This window comes from Myotis lucifugus, unplaced genomic scaffold, assembly GCF_000147115.1.
Source record: "Myotis lucifugus unplaced genomic scaffold, Myoluc2.0 scaffold_68, whole genome shotgun sequence".
Lineage (NCBI taxonomy): Eukaryota > Metazoa > Chordata > Mammalia > Chiroptera > Vespertilionidae > Myotis > Myotis lucifugus.
In genome coordinates this window covers 5,160,074-5,179,947 of record NW_005871116.1, presented here as the reverse complement: position 1 = coordinate 5,179,947, position 19,874 = coordinate 5,160,074, and the positions used below count along the sequence as shown (strand labels likewise).

Sequence of the window (19,874 nt, the reverse complement as noted above, 5' to 3'; positions counted from 1 at the left end):
GTGTCTACCATACCCCTGTAATCTTGTTTTCTGGCTCACTCCTACTTCTGCAGTCACACCCGAGTGAGCCAGTGTTTTATGAATTTGTTGGCTTAGTGCCTCCCATCTCTAGATATTATGAATGACCAAAGGAATATTCTTTGATGCTTTGCTTGAAATTTGGTAGAATTACCTTGTATGAGTATGTTGATTTACCTATTTTTTCAGGCATCCAATATTTATGGAGGACCAGGCACCAGGTGCCAAGCATCATAATCGGGTCTGAGGAAATAAACATCAGAAAGATGTGGTCTTTCCTTTAGGCAGCTCATAGTCTCATGGGGAGAGAATCATTGAAATCAATACTTAAAACAGAAGAGGGTATAAAGTAGAGTGTGGTGTTGAGCACCCAGTTCCTTTATAAGGGAGCTGTCCATGGGATGCAGCATCTGCCTGGAGAACTGAAGGATGGGCCAGAGCTTGGTCCTAGTGTTGCAGGTTGAGGGACTGGGCACTGGGGTGCAGGAAGACAGTGCATGTTGAGGGATTAACAATTAGGTTCCTGTTGTCAAAGAGCAAACAGAAGAGTTGGGTGGAAACACACATGCGCGTGCGTGGTCTGTTTTTCATACAGTGCTCAGAGTGATGTTTTTAAAAATAGAAGTCAATCACATTACTTCTTCCTCATCTCAGAAACCCTCCATGGCTTTCAATCTCACTTAAATTCAAGTTCAAAGTCCTTACTGTTGTCTCTAAGGTCCTCCATGGTCAGTTGACTCCATCCCCCTCTTGGATTCTATCTACTACCATTTTTCCTCTCATCCTCTGAGCTCCAGCTATGCTCCCTCCCCGTAAGTTTCTGGAACATTCCAAACATCCTCTTGCCTCAGGGGCCTTGCCTTATTATTCTCTGTGTCTGTCATGCTCCCCCTTAGGTACCTGCGTGGCTCGCTCTCTCAGTTCACTCAGGTCTTTGCTCAAAACACCAGAGAAGCTTTTCCCAACTACCGAATTATATAAAACAAGAGCCCCCACTTCTTCATCTGCCTTCTTCACTAGAATGTCAGTTCCATGAAGCCTGAGGACCTGTCTATCCTAACAACCAAGGAGAATCATGCCTGATGCACAGTAGGACTCAAAATACTTGTGGAACTCACTAATTCTTCAAATCATAATGCCACTTTGAACATATAGGGCATTTTTCACTCTTTCCAAGCAATTATCTGCTTACTGCCTTTATGTTATCATGGCAGTACTCTTGTGAAATAGGTCTTATTGTTTTCCTTTCAAAGACAAACTGCATTTCATGGTTCTTAAATATTCTGATAAAAGTCAAGTGCAAAATTAAGAGCAAAACCAAGCTGAGAATCCATGTATTTTGCCTCTGGGCCTCCATTTTCTTTTGCTAAACGTTTCTGTCTGGCGAGTACCATCACCACTAACAGTGGAAAGGAAAGTATTCTGTTGTCAGCATCAGTGCTGGAGGTGTATTCCTAAGGGTATAGCTTTCCGAGCACAAGAGCAAAGAAGTTCAGTCATAGTTGTCATTTATTGGAAACATGCAACACTTGGGTACCTGTTTTAAAGAACATAAATGAGAGCTCTGTTTCTAAAACAGGTTTGGATTTTATTTTTATTACAGTAGGAGGTCTGCATTCTGAAGGGATCAAAAGAATTGTAATTATATTGTCATGAAAGTTGAGAATAAATCTTTGTGAACACTGTTTTTATGAAGCTCAATTTGTGTCTGGTAGTGAAAGTGTCATATGGAAATCTTGGATGCTGTTGTACTTGTCTTTACTTTTTGGGGATAGGAATTATAAAATATAAATGAGGTGTATTAATCCTATTAATTTTGGATCAAATGCGTTACTAAAAGCCAACTTATATGAAGTATATTTTTTAAGAAACGCTTTACTGGAAAACATTTTTGGGATAATTTTCAGCAACATTGAAAAGAATCCCCAGATAAACCTTCCTTTGTTAGGATAAATGATACTTAACATAGTTCCCGCTGGTTTAATTATTTTCCATTCATAAAAGCTTGTCAATATTTTATAATTTGTTAATAATTCATGGCTGGATCTGTTTGGAAAAGAATATTCACCTTTAAAAAATGCAAATGCCTTTTTATTTCTCCTGGAATGATGGAAATGCCTGCAAAACATGTTAAAATGTGGAAAAACAGCAGAACTCAGTCCAGCAACCAACAAGCCACTTTAAAATGCCTTCTAAAATTTAATTAAACTAATACTTTAAATTCTATGACTGCGTGGGCACAGTTCTTAAAGGGAAAGGTGGTGCTAAGAGAAGCTTTCTCAGTTACCAGGACAATTCATGAGTGGAAAGAGAAAATGATTCCTGTTCATCCCTGGGCTCTGCATCCTTAGGCCAGAGATTGTACCCTGCAGTAGTAGAGAGAACAAAAGGCCGTGATAAAAGTTTCTGTATTATACGGAAGAACAATGGCCTTCTATTCTAAGTCTCATAGCCCTGAAGAGTGTTTTCAGGGAAATGGCTCGCTGTGTGTGTTGTCTCATTTGGCGAGTCCTCCCCTTGAGAACGTGCCTGTAACCACAAGCGGTTATTACATCTGCCTTATAGAAGCCATTTGTCAGAGCAACCGCCCTCCACGTTAGCGCCCGCCAAGTCTCTCTAGCGAAGTCCCATGTGGATTGCTGGAAACCCTACGAAATAGGGGGAAAGGCCACAGATACCCCATGAGGGTAAACTCAGTGTAAGTAACAGCACCCTCTTGTCCTTTTATTCTGTGTACCTTGATCTCCTTTATTTGTCAAATCCCACTTTTCTATGTAGCACATCAGTCACCACGGCGATTTGACAGTCACGTGTTTGGTAATACGGCGGCCCCAATCTTTGATATCTGTTTTATATGTATGGGAGCTGTTTCACTTGGTTTAGGGATTGAGACCAGTAGGAAGAAGGAAGACTCCAGGGCGGTGACATCCAGGCTGCTGTCGGCGGATGTTGGCCAGCCCAGAGAGAGGCTGTGGTAGGTTTTGGTGTGCCACCAGACAGGGTACTGAGTCTTCTCTTGCCAAGTCCCACCTTTGTAGCCCCTCTTTTTAGGGGATGGATGCAGCCTTGATGCTTAGGAGGAGCAGCAGAGGCGGTGGAGCGACTGTCATTCACTGTTTCTCTCTTTGCGTGTAAAGCTGCATGTGTCAAGTCTGCAGTCATGAGATGTCTGTGCTTCTTCCCTTGATCATGCCTTTGTCTCTCAGTCTTACAAGCCCCCCCCCCCCCCCGCTCCCTCTCTCTCTCTCTCTCTCTCTCTCTCTCTCTCTCTCACACACACACACACACACACACACACACACACACACACACTCCTTCTAGCTGTGCTTTTCCTAGTGATCTCAGAGGTGCTGGGACGGTACAGACATGTGTTTCAGGACCAGAAAGCAGCCTCGAATGGTCTCTAAACCTCAGTCACATGGTGGTTTACATCTCAGACTCAGAGTTCCTCAAATCAAAATGACAATATTCAGACAGCAGTTTTGATCACTGTGGCTTGCCTGGCACTCCACTCATTGCGTAGATGTGGATATAAATCATCTCAGTGTTCAGTGAGCTGGAGTCTAGTGTTGGGGTGGGGGTGTGAAGGGAGATTGACGGTGACAGCATGTGCGGTGAGGGAAGGAAGCACTGGGGTGTCTGTGGACACCGGAGCAGGGGCATTGGAGAGGGAGATGACACCTGAGCCAAGTCCTGAGGGTAGGCAGGTGTGGCCACTTGAATGTGGGGTGATGGGCCACGGTGATGTGTGTTCCAGGTAGCATGCACAGAGGCTTCAAGACCTGGTCTCTTAAGGAACAACCAACTTCCAGAATTTACCTTCAGCTTGTCACGAGGGCATTCCCAAAGAAGGTGCCTCCAAGGGGACATATGCTGCAGCCACATTTAGGAAGCACCGAACAGAAAATGTGGGCATAAAATGGGGTTTGGTGTAAAGCAGACTCTTACGGATTGGGAATGCTCTGCTGCCTCAAGTGAATGAAATGTCATCAAGTGCAAACATCACGTGAAAAGAGCTTGTTGTTCGGGACTAAGTTTATCGGGATAGCATGGAGCTTATTGCAATGATAACAAGGGGATCTATTACCATTTAACCCGAATTGTCTTCTACTAAAGTGTTAAACTGAGATCACCATGAAGCAAGTAATAGAAGGTACTGAGGCCCCCAGTTATTTAAAGTCAAGAGGGTGAACTCCTGGGTCTTGCCTGAGGCCTCTCAGTGACGAAGGGGGAGAAAGAGAAAAGCTGGAGAAGCAGGAGGAGGAAGGAGACTCCGCTCCTCACCAAGGTTGTGAGGGAGCGGGCACATAGGGGCACATTGAGGTCAGGAGCCCTCAGCATTTTTAATGCTACACTTCACATCCGTTCCTCTGCCTCAACTGGCATCTCTTTGTGGGGAAAGAAGCAGAATGATTAGGTGAACAAGACCCCACTATCCTTAGGATTTTGCATGAAGCTCAACCCATCCTGCTTCCTGCCCTTTGAACACTTGCTAAGTGCTGGACACTTGCATCTATATCATCACACTAGATGTAGATTTTGCTCAAATAATGAGAATAGATTAAGAGCTCCCTGCAGAGAACATTCTTCAGAGGCTCACAGATTGTTCACTTCACTAACAGATAGACATGGATTCGTTGTGACAGGCCTTATTCAGCTACATTAAATGTAAGGAGACCTGCCTGGCCGGGGTGGCTCAGTGGTTGAGCATTGACCCATAAACCAAGAGGTCACTGGTTCGATTCCCAGACAGAGCACATGCCCCGGTTGCGGGCTCGATCCCCAGTAGGGGGCATGTGGGAGGCAGCCAGTTGATGTTTCTCTCTCATTGATGTTTCTATCTCTCTATCCCTCTCCCTTCCCCTCTCTCTAAAATCAATAAAAACATATTTTTAAAAAAGTGTAAGGAGACCTGATAACTGTAGAAGTTCACACATTTATCGTTAACTTCAGCTCTTTAACTAAGCTTCTATGACAAGTACATACTTCCATTGAAATCGGGAAAGGAAAATAGATAATTAAGAATGAAGTGAAATGAGGTTTTATTTCTACAGCTATAAATTTTCTTATACAGTAAGATCCACACGCATGTAACTTGTTATTAAAGGTATATTGTCTAACCACTTTATATGTATTTAGCTCTAGTTTTGACTCATTTAAAGTAATAGAGCTTGTTGTTATTTTTTGAAATCCATCCAAGATTCCCAATAGACTTCCCTTTTCTATCTCCTTCCTTCATTCAAGAGTATTGAATACCTTTCGTGCCACACATTGGATTTAGTACACTAAAACCTGTTAACTACTGGTGTGTTGGTGCCTAGTCAGGTTATCACAAGGAGTCAAATCTTCTTAATTAAGCCCTTGCCTCTGAACAGCACATTCTTGGTCTGGTCTGAGCAGTGTTCAGAGAGATGTAAACCAGGTAGCAGGTGCACGTTGAAGTAGGTAAACATTGAGATGGCTCAGGATGCTGATGACATCATGTGTGGTGCTTTTAGACCCTCCAAAAAGGAGTTTCCTCCATTGACCTCCCCCAGCCTCCCCCACCCCTCAGCACATACCCTCACCCCCCTAGTGTCTGTGTCCATTGGTTATGCTCATATGCATGCATACAAGTCCTTTGGTTGATCTCTAACCCCCCCCCCCCTTCCCGCTGAAATTGACAGCCATTTTTAATAGATGTTCTAGGTCAGCCTTCAGCCTCAAGGGAAAGATTAGTCTGGGCTCCTGATGCTTGCTATTTAGAAAGGAAACTGATATAATCAGAATGAAGTGATCTGAAGAGCAGATCATTGTCAAAGCTGTTGTTACAACTGTGCCCCACAGATGTGCCTCAGGGGCCACGGGGGGTGGGTGGGGGGACTTTAGGGAGGAAAGGAAGGTTGGGAATTGGGGGCAGGGAGGCTAGTGGGGAAAAAACCTGCTTTCCACACTGAATCCCTCTTTTATTTTACGTTTGAAGAAAGCGTACTGTGGCTAAAGGAAATTTCGGGGGGGAATGTGGATTTGGCCAGTTCACACATTTTACCAGTGAACAAAATGAGGCTCAGGAAAAGCAAATGGTTGTATAAGAAAGAGAATCTAATCATGGTTTACTACACTGCCTGGCCTAGCAATGGGCAGTTTTACTCGGCCGTTTCATCGGTGTGATGTAAATTCTGACTATAAAGTTACCTACGAGTTGAGATAACTATGTAGGAACTGAATGAAGAGGATGGATGTTGGGGGTTTGTGGAGAGTTAAGTCTTCATATGCCCCAATAAGAAGTTAGTAGATAATAACTAATATTGATTAATCCATAAAAATTTCATGGCCAACATTATATTTTAAAATACAGAGGTAAGAAGAAAATGTATAGAAGTATAAAAGACAATACTAAAAATAATTGGAATTGACTCCTATTGAGAACAGATCTAAGAGAACTGAACAAGATAAGGACTGCTGTTTTCTGCTGATATATTAATTTTTTAACGAATAAAAATGTTTAAAGGGGATAGCATGCATTTGCAATTCCGTGTATGCTTCCTACCTGCCCTTGGTCAATAAAGCTCATGTTTACAAGGAGACCATTCCCTGGAGGAGAAAAAGAAGCAGGATATGAGAAGTGAAATTTATTGCTCCACGATGTAAGGACTGGGGCGTGAGAAGTCAAGTTCATGCAGGGTGTTTCCCAAGGAAATGATTAGGCCTTTGGCTGTTCGTTTGGTGTTGTCCCTGAATTATTTTAGGGACAGAAAAGAAAGTGGAAGCCTGAGAGTGCAGAGATGTGGAATCAGCCTGCATTTAGGGGACAGTTTCTGTTTGTCCTGCAGTTATGTCAATTCTAGATAAACATCAGTCCTTAACTTCTCTCTTTGATGTTTCTTTTTGAAAACAGGGAAATACACATAAAATCATGGAGAAATGTACATTGCCATTAACTGGAAAGCAGTGTGTCAACCGCATCATCACTGAAAAGGTAAATGCCTTCCTTTCTCCTTTTATTCCCTCTAATGTCTGCCTCCACCTTTTTTTTTTAATAAGCATTTTTAGAGTTCTTTTGTTACGCTCTGAAAGTGTTTTACATTGGTAGTCATAGGATTAGTTTAATAGTATAGTCCGTGGGTAGACTAAATAGAGAAATTTATCAGGTTAATGTTTCAAAATGTAGAATTCTTAATGTGCAACTCTCTGGAAATGGACATAGGCACACAGAATTGAACTGCTGTCCTTTGTAATTTTGACTGTGATGTAGTCCAAGAAAAGTTTTATTGCTCATTATGCTTGGACTGCTAAGATGGATGATATATACAAAGTTAAGACTATCCTTTCTACCTTTCCTCTATGCTTTCCCAAACCACATGTACAAATTGTTGGGTTTTATTCTAGGAAGCTCAGGAAAAAATAGGTTTTAGTCATTTGGATGCACATCGCAGTACAGGCCCCACCGTATACCCAGGAATCTCGTCTGTGGTTCCCTCGTGTCCCAGCCCCTGTCAGAGTGGACTGTCCGAGTTTCAGTGCCTCCTACATTGATTTCTTCTTAGATGGAGCATTGGCTGGTGGTGCCGCTAGAAGCTGTTCCCATCAGAGGGCAGCCTCCTGGGCAGTTTTCTGCCCTCCTCTTTCTGACCCAGAGTTGAACTGAGGGTGTGGGAAAGACATCATTCTCATAAGTGAGCGAGGAGGGTGTCATCTTCTCAATTCCGTGTCTTGATGAAGCCACCTTCTCTGAACCAGACTGTCCCCAGCATTAGCCTCAGAAAGCAGAGCATGGCCTCTGCAGTAGCAGCAGGTAGAATATAAACCTGGAACACCGTGAGAGATGCGTGCCAGATGCTGAGAAGGGAACATCCAGGAAGGCTGCCCGACAGCCAGGGAGGGTGTCAACGAAAGCTTCTAGGTGGTAAAAATAAGTTTTAACGTGTTTTGCAAGGCATTTTACAGTTTGTACCTTTTCTCCTCCAGTTTCAGTTTCCCACTTTCTGCCTTAACATGGTCCCCACTTCAGCCACACTAAATGCTTTGAACTGTGTACATCCCCCCACCGTGTTCTTCTGGTACTTTGCACACCTATCTCTGTCCTTGGAATGCTCTCTCCACCCCATCCCGCTGGCTCATTGCTGCTCATTTCTATGTCTCAGCTATTTCTTTCTTTCTCTGGCAAGTCTTCTCCGCGCCCCCCGCTCCCCCCAAGTCTTCCAGGAGCTTCTCCGAATCCCAGTACTTACTCTGACTTAGCACTGACCTCGAAGCTCTGCTATCTCACTCATCACTGTTTATTCAGCACTTAGTATGGTGCTTGCCGGACACAGTGTATGCTTGTTGCCTCAATGTATTATACTTTCCTTGCCAAGAAAACTGATAGATTGAGTGGTGAGTCTTGAAAGATAACTAGGAGTTTTATAAGTGAGAATAAGACCAAAGAAGCTCCTCTAGGCAAAGGGAAGAAAGTAGGCAGAGCCTGGGAGGTGTTAAGAAAACACAGCCTAGGCGAGGACCTGCAGGTGGAACAGCGTGGAACAGCCAGGTTCTGAAGGCTAATGTTGAAAAGACAGTGAAGGGCCACATTATGAAAGAATGTGAATGCCTTGCTAGGAAATTTGGGTTTTATCTGGAAGGCAGTTGGGAGCCTTCCGGCGATTTTTAGTGGCTGGGGACACAGTTGATCAGGTTTGCATTTTAGAAAGAGCTCTGTAGCTTTCGAGTAGAGTAAGCGGAGAAGAGATGAGACAGAGGCCAGTGACAAGACCCCTCCACTGCTCTGGGCCAGAAATGAAGATCCTAAACCACAGGACAGGAACAGATCTGAGATATTTATGATGATCTCAGCCTAACTCGATGATGTGGACATGGACACTAAAGCAGAGGAGATTTCTACGTTTTCTGGCTGGAGCGGGTGGTCGACCTGTTGTACACTTACTGACATCTGGAACTATAGGAGAAGGGGCAGAATGATGGGAGGCAGGAAAAGAAGAGGCTCAGGTTGGACATTCTCAAGTCAATATTCTTGAATAATTAGCATCCAGTCAGGTATTTCTGACAAACGATTGTAGATGTGGTTCTAGAGCGCAGAAGAGAAATCACTATCTGAACAGATTTGTGGAAGTCATTAGCATGCGGGGATCATTGGAGCCTTAACTGTAGGTGACAGTGTGTAGCAGAAATGAGTTGAGTGACAGGCAGCCATGTATGGAATGTTTGGTACCTCAAGGAAGAGTGGTACATGTTTACCCCTGTGCTCTATACAGTAGTCACCCAGTAAATGTCCGTTGAATGAGTAAGTATGAGAATGCAATGCCATTGAGGACAATAAATGTGTACAGCCCTGCGGAGCAGACTTGGGACTAGAATTCCGTTTTCAGCTCTTGTGGAAAATTCCATTCATTTGCCATTTGAAAGAAGCCATGGCGATGTTGTGACCCTGATTTCCAAGTTTCCTGTTTCTAGAAGGAGATTATGAAAGGTGCCTTTCTCCCAGCACCCAGACTGTGATTAACTGCTTTATCCATATGGAGCCTTTTATGCTGGTGATAAAATAATTAATTTGTTCATATGCCACGTGAATAAAGCAATTGCAGTATCATCCTTGGCACTTGAACAATTTATTGTATAGCTCTTGGGTTTTAGCCTCTTATTTTAATCAAATATATTGTTTTGTTTGCACTTTATACCACTAGATGGGAATCTTCCTAAATCTTTCCAAAGTAAATTTTCTTCTTTTTAATAACAGATACTTGGTTTTTCAATATATGAACCCAAGAGCTAATTGGGGTTTGATGAAAGTTTTAATAAAAGTTTTTTAAAAGCAATAACTCACTTTACCATAATGTTTATCTGCCTGGTCACGACGCCACAGTTATCTTCTCTTCCATCTCTTCCCTGCCTGTTCTCAATAACAACGCCATCCAGAGGCTTTGTTTCTCCGATTTCTTCCATGTGGATAAATGGACAGTTGTTCGTAATACAGGTAAAAGGAAATCCGTGCGAACAGCTCTCCAGACTCGGTTTCTGCAAAGGAAAAATCCATTACAATTTTTTAATTCTCAATTTGGAGTTAAATAAACTATTGCAGCATGCAGACATTCCTAAATGAGCATTTTCCCCTTCTCAAAACGAATATTTTTTTTTAGAAACATAAAAATGAGTAAACAAAGAACAAGTCTGCTGAAATATTTCCTCTTAATTTAAACTATCTTTTCCAGTAAAATCAACTAGGTTATCTGTGAATTCATCACACAAATAGAGACTGTATCACTGGTTGCCTGGATGTTGTGCTCCTGGGGAGAAATGTCAATTAACTGGAGACAAATAAGTGTTTGGGGGTTTTGATTTGGGTTCACACACAGGTGACAATAAGGTGAGCTGTTAAGGAGAAAGGCCATTCCTGTAGCAGCCCCTGTGATGTCCTGCTGTGTCCAGGCAGGATGCCCGGTGTGCAGGGTGTGATTTGTTAGTATCTTTGACCTGTATGACTAACCCTGGGAAGCAGGGTTTTTTAATATCCATCGTCAGTTGTGAAGGTAGCATCACCAAAGATTGCAAAGTTCTAAGCCAAGGTTCTTCCTGCTACACCCTGTGTGTTCAGATTAGCCTCCTAACCAGGAGCATGTTTCAAAGCGACAGCGTAGAGTTTACTTCCAAGCCAGCTGAAAGGAAAGATCCGAACCCTCAAATAATAGTTGAACTTAAGGTCAGTTTACAGAAGAGGAATGATCTGCGCAGCCTAATGCATAAGTCTGAGGAAGAGGAAGCTGACCATGAAAACCGCAAGAGGAAATGCCTGCTGGAGGGAGGCCAGCTTGGAGACTCAGCACGCTGGAGTCGCAGGGAAGCAGCTTGGCTCTCCCACTCAGAGCTTCCCATCCATAGACATCTATCTGCCTGAGCAGGTGACTTCTACTCAGAGCTTCCCATCCATAGACATCTACTGCCTTGAGCAGGTGACTTCTACTCAGAGCTTCCCATCCATAGACATCTGCTGCCTTGAGCAGGTAACTTCTACTCAGAGCTTCCCATCCATAGACATCTGCTGCCTTGAGCAGGTAACTTCTACTCAGAGCTTCCCATCCATAGACATCTACTGCCTTGAGCAGGTGCCACTGGAAGTTCCTAAGCAGATCCCTGGCACCCATTTCAGAAGAACATTTTGAAGAATTCTTGGGTGGGAAGTTATAGTAAGTGACTTTGTGGGCCTCTTCCACTCCAGTTGTCATAGAACTGAGTGTGACAGCATGTGTTTGAAATCAGATACAACAGGTTGAGCCTACCTGCAGAGGTCAAGCTTTACCATTGGGCACTACCCTCACCTTGTGTTACCAACCAGAGTGTTGTAATGGAATGTTTAGAGTGAGCTTGGCCTTCTCTTGTTCTGAACATAAGCATCTTCATGTGATTTGCATTCTAGATGGAGATTCCCACGCTATGCTGTCTATCCTCTTGGACCTGTGTGCTTTTACTAGGACTTACAGGGAAAGGTTTAGTATTTACCTGGGGGTGGAGGTCTTTCAGGGCCAGGACAGTTCTTGCTTTGATTACTCTGAGCCATTTCCAAGCACCTTCTTTTGTTTCCTGTAACTCTTTACCCGGGAGCATCCATCAGTTTTTCCCTCTCATTCCTATGCTTTCACCTTCCAAATATCTCCTCCCTCCTTACTTTGCCCCATTCCTCTCTTCCTTCAAATCATTATTAATCATTTAATTGAAAATTTGACCAGAACTGTTAGACCTAACCAAAGTAAAGTAATTATAAAAAACACACACACATAAAACAACAACAACAACAAAACGGGTTATGCCTGCCTGGCGTGGTTCAGTGGTTGAGCATTTATCAATGAGCCAGGAGGTCATGGTTCAATTCCAGGTCAGGGCATGTGCCCAGGTTGCAGGCTCAATCCCCAGTGGGGGGTATGCAGGAGGCAGCCGATAATAATTATCTCTCATTATTGATGTTTCTATCTCTCTTTCCCTCTCCCTTCCTCTTTGATCAATAAAATATATTTAAAACCAAACCAAACCAAACAAAAAACTGGTTATAATAGTAGCAAATGGCATCAATAGTCAACACTCCTTTGGCTCCTGGCATCAATGGTGCTCCACAGCTAATTGCCAATTAGGGAGCTGGCATTTATTCTCCCCAAGATGTAAGAATTCGTTTGACATTTTTTCATGGCTGATTTTCAGAATCTTTGTCCTGGGTCTTGTCTCTCCTTTAAGAACTTGAGAGCTTGTTTCTGTTTTGTGCTATAAAATAATCACTGTAATAGCCATCGTCATTGTCATGTTCTTGGCCCCAACAGGCTGTGTTTGACGTGGACAGCAAGAAGGGGCTGACTCTGATTGAACTCTGGGAAGGCCTGACAGTGGACGACATCAAAAAGAGCACCGGGTGTGACTTCGCAGTAAGTGTTTCTGTGAACCATCCAGCCACTTACCCCATGTCACCAGCTTGATGAATGGGTGTTTACAGGACATGAACCATTCATTTGTGATCATTTTTGGAGTTGACCTTTGCAGAGAACAGGAGTGGAGGGGAGGGGGCCTCCAGATGAGAGCAGGTTGGAGCAGGAATAGGCTGTGACTCATCTGCCAGAGTTTGCAGTCTGGAGTAGGAAGGGGAAGGATCACCCGGAGCTGCTGGAAACAGAAGGTCTAGCGAGCTTGAACTCTAAGCTACTCTCTGTAAAGTCCCCTGCAATTCTCCCTTCTTGGGTTACACATCAGCCGTAGCTGAACTTGATTGACTGAAAAATGTGAGCTGCACACAGAGAATTGGTACTTCCTTATTTTTAAGCCCATCTGTGGCTTATGAATTTCTCTTTGAGTAGTTTCTATGCCTGATTATTCCATCTGTTGAAGTTATTAGAATGTTGGGCTTCTGACGCTGCCAGATTATAGTCACAAAATAGGCAGATCCTACATCTGAAGACAAGTTTAGTACATAAAATTCTGACCTACAAAGTAGATAAGTTCTTCAGGGAGTATCCATTTAAGAAATCTCCAAATCCCTTTTTGAAACAAAGAGAATAATACTGCAATATAAATAATTGCCCTTTAGTATAAGTGCTTATTTATCAATCACCTACCTAATGGGAGTTGAGGGGATGGATGGCTCTGAAGAAAATGAAGGAAACGAATTTGCTGCTTACATACCTTTTTAAGAACAGCTCTACTAGTTAAAATGAAATATATTTATAATGAGGGGAAACGTCACAGCTACAGATCCTGGAGAAAGTAGTTTAACAAAACATATTTCATAAGTCCTGCAGAGAGCTCATACATTTCTTCCTTGGGTGCTACATGCCTGGCCGGTACCTATCCATGCATAACTGATTTCCATAAAAGCAATTTTGCTGCATAGTTAATTATCCACATTTACCTGCTTCTGCTACTGTATGAAGGTCTTTGTCTATTAACCTTTTCCAAATTTCTCTTGGGAGAAAAGAAGTCTGCCAGCAATGCCTTACACAAAAGGCACATGTTTAATTACCTTTTCAATAACCTCAGGGGGTAAAAATGGGATTTGCCTATACTTTAACTATTTAGAATACCTTAATCTAGTGATAAAAGCAAACCATTCTTACTTAATGAACTTTTCTTCATTTTTTCCCACTGTGTGGATGAGTCAGCCCCTGTTCAGTAGGTAGCATATTTGAGATCCATACAGTGTTCAGTTCTCTGCTGCCAAAGAGAGTATACAAGGAAAGAGCCTCATTGGAAGAGCCTATTTTTAAGTCCTGTTCATAAATCAGGAATGAAAAAGATGGATTTTTACTGTTGTTGTTGTTTTTTTTAAGTGCCAGTTTCCATGTCCTTATACATGGAAAAATGTATCAGGGGTTCCTCTTTTATTACAGTATCACCCCTCCTTTTCTTTTGACATTGGCATGTCATCTTGTGTCCTCCAAATTAGGCCGTTGAGATGAAATGTTAATTTGTATGTCAGTTTTGTCCTGAAAATGAAAAGGTGTAGCATAGCTGAACCACCCTGACAAAAGAACTAACTTTTAAGGATCTGATGGTCAATGGCATGGCTTTAGACCCTGGCAGATGAAATCACATGTAGTGGATTGTTTGTCTAGGGACCGAAACGCTCTGATTAATAAAACCTTTTGCTCAGTAGCTGGTTACTTTTAATAATAAAAGGACTCTGAGCATAGTATTACTTTATTTGATAATTCTGTGTTATAATTCGCAAGCTATCCATGTGATTATGATGGTATAGGTAGCATTTTGGTCCACACGGGACTATGCATGTTAATCAAGGTTTCTGCTTGAGAAAAAACCCACTCAGCCTTCACTGTATAACTGAAAGTGAATATTCTAGAAGAGAATAGCCAAGTTGCTGCATAATAAAGGGAAAAAAGTAAAAACCAAGGTCAAAGTAATTATGAGGATGTGTTGCTAAAATGTCCCTTATATCTAAGAATATGGGCAAGTGAATGGCCAAATATACAGAATGTGGCTATAGGCTGATTGAGAAAATACTGAGAATTTCAAAGAAAAAGATAGTGTATGACAGCATCAGATAACAGGACATGACAAAATTGTAGTTTCCGGGTGTTAAAAAATAATCATTATAATGAAATATTTGCCCATTTAAAAAAAAGTATTACTAAGGCTTTGCTGTATACCACAGTACAGTTAGCAGCACAGAAACTGTGGAAGAAAATCGCATCCTATCTGTGTTACTTGAAACAGCTTTCATAAAAAATTTGTTAAAGACCAAAAAAATGTATGATGAGTTATATTCATGATATTGTCAGCTGAAAGGAGGAATTTGCTTTTCAGTTGTAGGAAAGCTTCTTAAGGGTCATATATGTCTGGAACTCTAAAGGAGGCTGTGGAAAGTTTGTCATAGAAATGCAAATAATTGGCTCTATTTCTGGAACTTCCATCACACTCCAAAATAATTCTGGTCAAGAGTGGTTCACAGCAAGAGAAGCCAATTTATAATGGACAGAGACCTTGTTCCATATGATCCCTCTCCTTCAAAATGCAGTTGTTATAAAGAAAGGGACTTCCCTCTGTGTTTCTTGGGGATTGAGCTCTGAATCTATTGAGAGAGAGAGAAAGGAGCCGGGCAGGGAGAGGTGAAAAGGCCACTGTTATGATAAAGGCTGGGATGGAGGGTGTGGCTGAGGTGGACAGTCACACAGGCATTTTATATATATTATTGATTTCAGAAAGGAAGGGAGAGGGAGAGGGAGTGGGAGAGAGATGGAAACATCAATGAATCATGGATCGACTGCCTCCTGCCTGTCCCACACTGGGGATAGAGCCCGAAACCTGGGCATGTGCCCTGACCAGAATGGAACTGTGATCTCCTGGTTCTTAGGTCGATGCTCAACCACTGAGCCATACCTTCCGGGCCACAACAGGCTTTTCAGAAAGGAACTCTAGAGGTGGGGGAGATGTCAGCTCCCAGTTACAGGCAGCCTTGGAAAACCATAGGCTTTCTTCTCAGAGGCGAGCCTTTACGTCTGAGCTGCTTTCCACGTGGCCGAGAGCAAAGCAGTACATGGTCCCTGCAGAAGGCCATGACATGTGAATGAGACAGAACAAATTGGCACAGTTCCGACTGCCAAGGGTCTTGGTTTTATTCTCTGGGCAGAAATACACCGAAACCACCCGTGGCATAACATTACATGAGGATACTACTTATTTATATGTTTGCAGTGGGATCTGAAAGAGGCCAGCTGTAGACATTCTTTGCCCTGTTGAATAAATTTATGCTCTTAATGTCTATTATGAACTGGCATTATACCAGCATTAAACAGTATGCTCTTGGGATTTCAGTGGACTGGGAAGACAAATCATTGGCTTATCTTCTGCACTAAAATCATGTAGTCTTATGCTTAGCCCATAGATCACCGTGGCAGGACAATCTGCTTCAGCTTGCATGGGCTTCCAATGTTGATGAGACTGTGAGAGAACAGAATAAAAAATGGTTGTTTAGTAGATGTTTTCATTAAAAAAAAAAAAAGAACACACCACAGAGGCTACGTCAGTGTGTATAGAGCTTCATCTTCTGATAAAAGTCATTTTCCACATTGAGCATATAAATGAAATTAAGAGCTCAAAATAGGGCCAACATGACAAGAAAAAGGATGAGATGTTTAAGAAATTAAGGCGTTGTGTGCTTTTAGAGGAAATTCTATAAAGACTCTCTTTCAAAAAAGGCAAAATTTTTATTTCATTAAATTATTTCCTCAGATGCTTTGTTGTTGTTTTAAAGGATTGTTTGTGAGAGACACTTTCTAAATACTCAGAGTCCTATGTCTTTTATTCTTTTCTGGAGAGTTGAAGTTCTGTGCAAATATGAGCTGTGACTTGTGTCTACTTGTTAGATGTCTCCTATTTTGTCTATTATTATACATCTGTTCTTAGAACTGGCAAGTCTGAATGAGCTCTCCTTTATTCTAAGCTCCCTATACCAAGGCACACTGATCCTTTTTATTCTGGCCGTGTCATTCTTTTAGTAGAAAAATAGAAAAGGGATATTAACTCTTGGCATTGTGACACGCTAATACAGAAATAATGTATAAATGAACTAAAAATATTTAACCTCATCAAGTCCAAATAATTGTCTACTTCTATTTTTAATACTGACCTAACCTCTGTTAGAAACCTTTCTTCCAGTTCTTTGAAGCTTACCTAGTCCACTCACTCATTCCTTCATTTCTTCATTCCTAAATTTAAGAAAAATATTAACTATTTATTCTGGAAGGCAAAATGCTTTCCTTGGCCCCAATTCAAGGCCAGCAGGAATCCCTAATTTGGAGTGCTGTGAAGAAGGAAACTTTATTCAGTGCAAAATAGCTCAATTGTGAAACAGCAGGGCCTGAGGCAGCCCTAAAGCCAGGTGGCCCTGGGGCCAGGCCCCTCTCCAGCTAGACAGCCTGGCTCTACTCCTTTATGGTCTGCTTTGTGCTGTGCTGCTCTGCTGTTCTTTGGTCTGCTCCATTCTGTGCTAGTCTGCTCTGGCCAGCACTGGTCTGTTCTACTCTGTTCTACTGAAACATCTTTCGTGTTTCAGCTCAGCTAGGGATACACAGCCTTAAGAAAGGAAAAATGCACTCCCAGAGCCAGAATGGAGCTATCCTCATGCAATTGAGGACTCAAAATCCTTGCAGTTTTATTGGTCCAAAAGGCACTGTCCTGATTGGTCAGAATAGAGCCACTCTGGTTGGTCAGAGCTGTGCAGCTCTGATTGGATGGGGAAAGCCTCAGTCCTGTTGGTTAAAATAGGAGTCTTTGAAAGAGGACATAAAGAAGGCCAAGAGACATATGAAAACATGCTCAAAGTCACTAAGCATCCAAGAGATGCAAATCAAAACGACAATGAGGTGCCATCTCACACCTGTCAGAATGGCTATCATCAACAAATCAACAAACTACAAGTGCTGGAGAGGATGTGGAGAAAAAGGAACCCTCTTGCACTGCTGGTAGGAATGCAGACTGGTGCAACAACTGTGGAAAATAGTATGGAGTTTCCTCAAAAAATTAAAAATGGAACTCCCATTTGACCCAGTAACCCCACTTCTAGGAATATATCCCAAGAAATCAGAAACACCAATCAGAAAGGATATATGCACCCCCATGTTCATAGCAGCACAATTTACAATAGCTAAGATTTGGAAACAGCCTAAGTGCCCATCAGCAGATGAGTGGATTAGAAAAGTGTGGTACATCTACACAATGGAATACTACGCTGCTGTAAAAAGGAAGGAACTCTTACCATTTGCAACAACATGGATGGACCTGGAGAGCATCATGCTAAGTGAAATAAGCCAGTCAGAGAAAGAAAAATATCACATGATCTCACTCATTTTTGGAATGTAATGAACAACATAAACTGATGAACAAAAATAGAGCCAGAGGGTGGAAAAATATTTTAGAATATAATAGAAGTAATCCTGTTATTTGCAGATTTTTAATATTTTTTACAACTTTTGTGATATCATAGTATGTTAGTACCATTTTGATATTTTTATATTTAAAATCCTTTTTTTTCTTGAAATATTAATGTTTATTGCATGTAATATTATTATATTTAAACCCTAGCTGGTTTTGCTCAGTGGATAGAGCATTGGCCTGTGGACTGAAGGGTCCCAGGTTCAGTTTCAGTCAAGGGCACATGCCCAGGTTGTGGGCTCGATCCCCAGCGGGGGCCCGCGTGCAGGAGGCAGCCGATCAATGATTCCCTCGCATCATTGATATTTCTATCTCTCTCCCTTCTCCCGTCCTCTCTGAAATCAATAAAAGTATATTTTAAAAAAATATTATTATATTTAAGGTCGTTTTTTCTTGAATAAAAAAACAATGGGAGTTCATGAACTCCTTTCTTCACAAGAGCTGGCTCAGATGGCAGAAGCACTGTGCGGGCAGACAATTCAGTGCAGAGGTGGGCAGTTTCGTGCGGGTTTCTCTCTAAAGTGCAGTTTGTGTGCTAGTCCCCTGTGTAGAAATGGCTGCTAGGCTCTGGTTTTTTGTTTTTTGTTTTCTTTGAGCCCAGTTAGCCAACAGGAACCCTTCTTAGGAGGCATCTTCTTTCTCAAGGTCCACACTAGTGAGGCGAGGGCTCAAAAAAATCACCTAAATTTTAATATTTTCTACTGTGCATTCCATGAGGACTGTTGTTTACTAGGACTTGGTGGGTATTTGCCAGATTGAATGAAGAAATCTGTACCTGGCATTGCTTCTTGAAAGATCTGTGAAAATGAAGCCAGACCACAGACACTGAGGTTTCTTCTTCCATCATTAAATGTAGACCTGTGCGTATGTTTCTCTGCTTCAAGACTCCTAGGAATGCATTTGCTGTTCCGTACGTCGAACATAAATACAGTCAACATTTGATATTTTTAATGCTATTACCTCTTTTTTTGTAATAACTTGGAATCTTTTTACTGCTTTTATGTCATTTCCATTCTGATTATGAACATTCTGATAAAACTTTTTCATTGACTGTACATCTCTTCATTAATACAAGGTGGGGCCAAAGTGGATTTACAGTTGTGAGTACACAAAACACAGTTTATTCTTACATTATTATTTATTAATTGTAGTATTTTCCATATGAATGACTGTAAGCCTACTTTTGCCCCAACCCTGCGTGTATCCAGTTAATCAAAGACTACATTAAGTATCTCTGAACAAACCTGTGGATTGACTGGACCTGTTCTGAGGATTTTGAGACGTGTGCCTGAATGTCAGTTTTGAGTGAGGTCTCAGAGACAGTAAGCTTAGAGCTCAGTGATTCATTCAGTACAGAGCTTGGTTATCTGGACCCTTTATTTGTCTCCCTCTTCTCCTCCTCCATCCCCTTGTTTTGATCTTAATAGTCCTTAATTTAGGAGCTATTGTGGAAGAACGTTAAGAACCACTATACACAACATGGGAGCAGAAAAGGAGTTCTCTGTCTCGGCTCAGGGTGGAAAAATGAGGAAATTCCAGGTGCTGTTCCTGGAGAGGCGATGTTCAGTGTTGATATCCTTCACGTTTGGAAACTGAAAGGAAAGCTGTGTATACTGTGAGGTTTTTCATAATTTGGTTATTTTTCTCTCTCTTTCTTTTACCAGGTTTCACCAAAACTCATGCCAATGCAGCAGATCACAATTTGAAACGTGGAATAAACATTTATCACAGGCTGTGTGTTTTTCATTTTAACCACGTAGAGTTTCAGTAATCATAACTGTATACTGAACAAGCAGCTTTTGACTAGGTTTTTCTAGCATTTTATGCTTTATACAGCCTGTTCTCAAGCGTGCTATGACATTTTGATGAACAAAGAGAAAAAATACATATATGATTATAGTATTTGTTTTATAAGTGCTTAGAAGGATGTCTTTACAATTGGTGCTCGCATTGAATTTTTC

General features: G+C 41.8%; 1 protein-coding gene across 1 annotated transcript in view; it reads left to right on the top strand.

Annotated features, from left to right (window-relative positions):
* Window positions 1–19,646, top strand: part of OXCT1 (3-oxoacid CoA-transferase 1) — a 115,348-nt gene extending 95,702 nt beyond the window's left edge. Inside the window, 3 exon segments of the mRNA XM_006110040.3 lie at window positions 6,896–6,976; window positions 12,297–12,398; window positions 19,578–19,646. Coding sequence (XP_006110102.1) covers window positions 6,896–6,976; window positions 12,297–12,398; window positions 19,578–19,619 — 225 coding nt within the window. The 3' untranslated portion in view covers window positions 19,620–19,646.
* The last annotated feature ends 228 nt before the right edge of the window (window positions 19,647–19,874 follow it).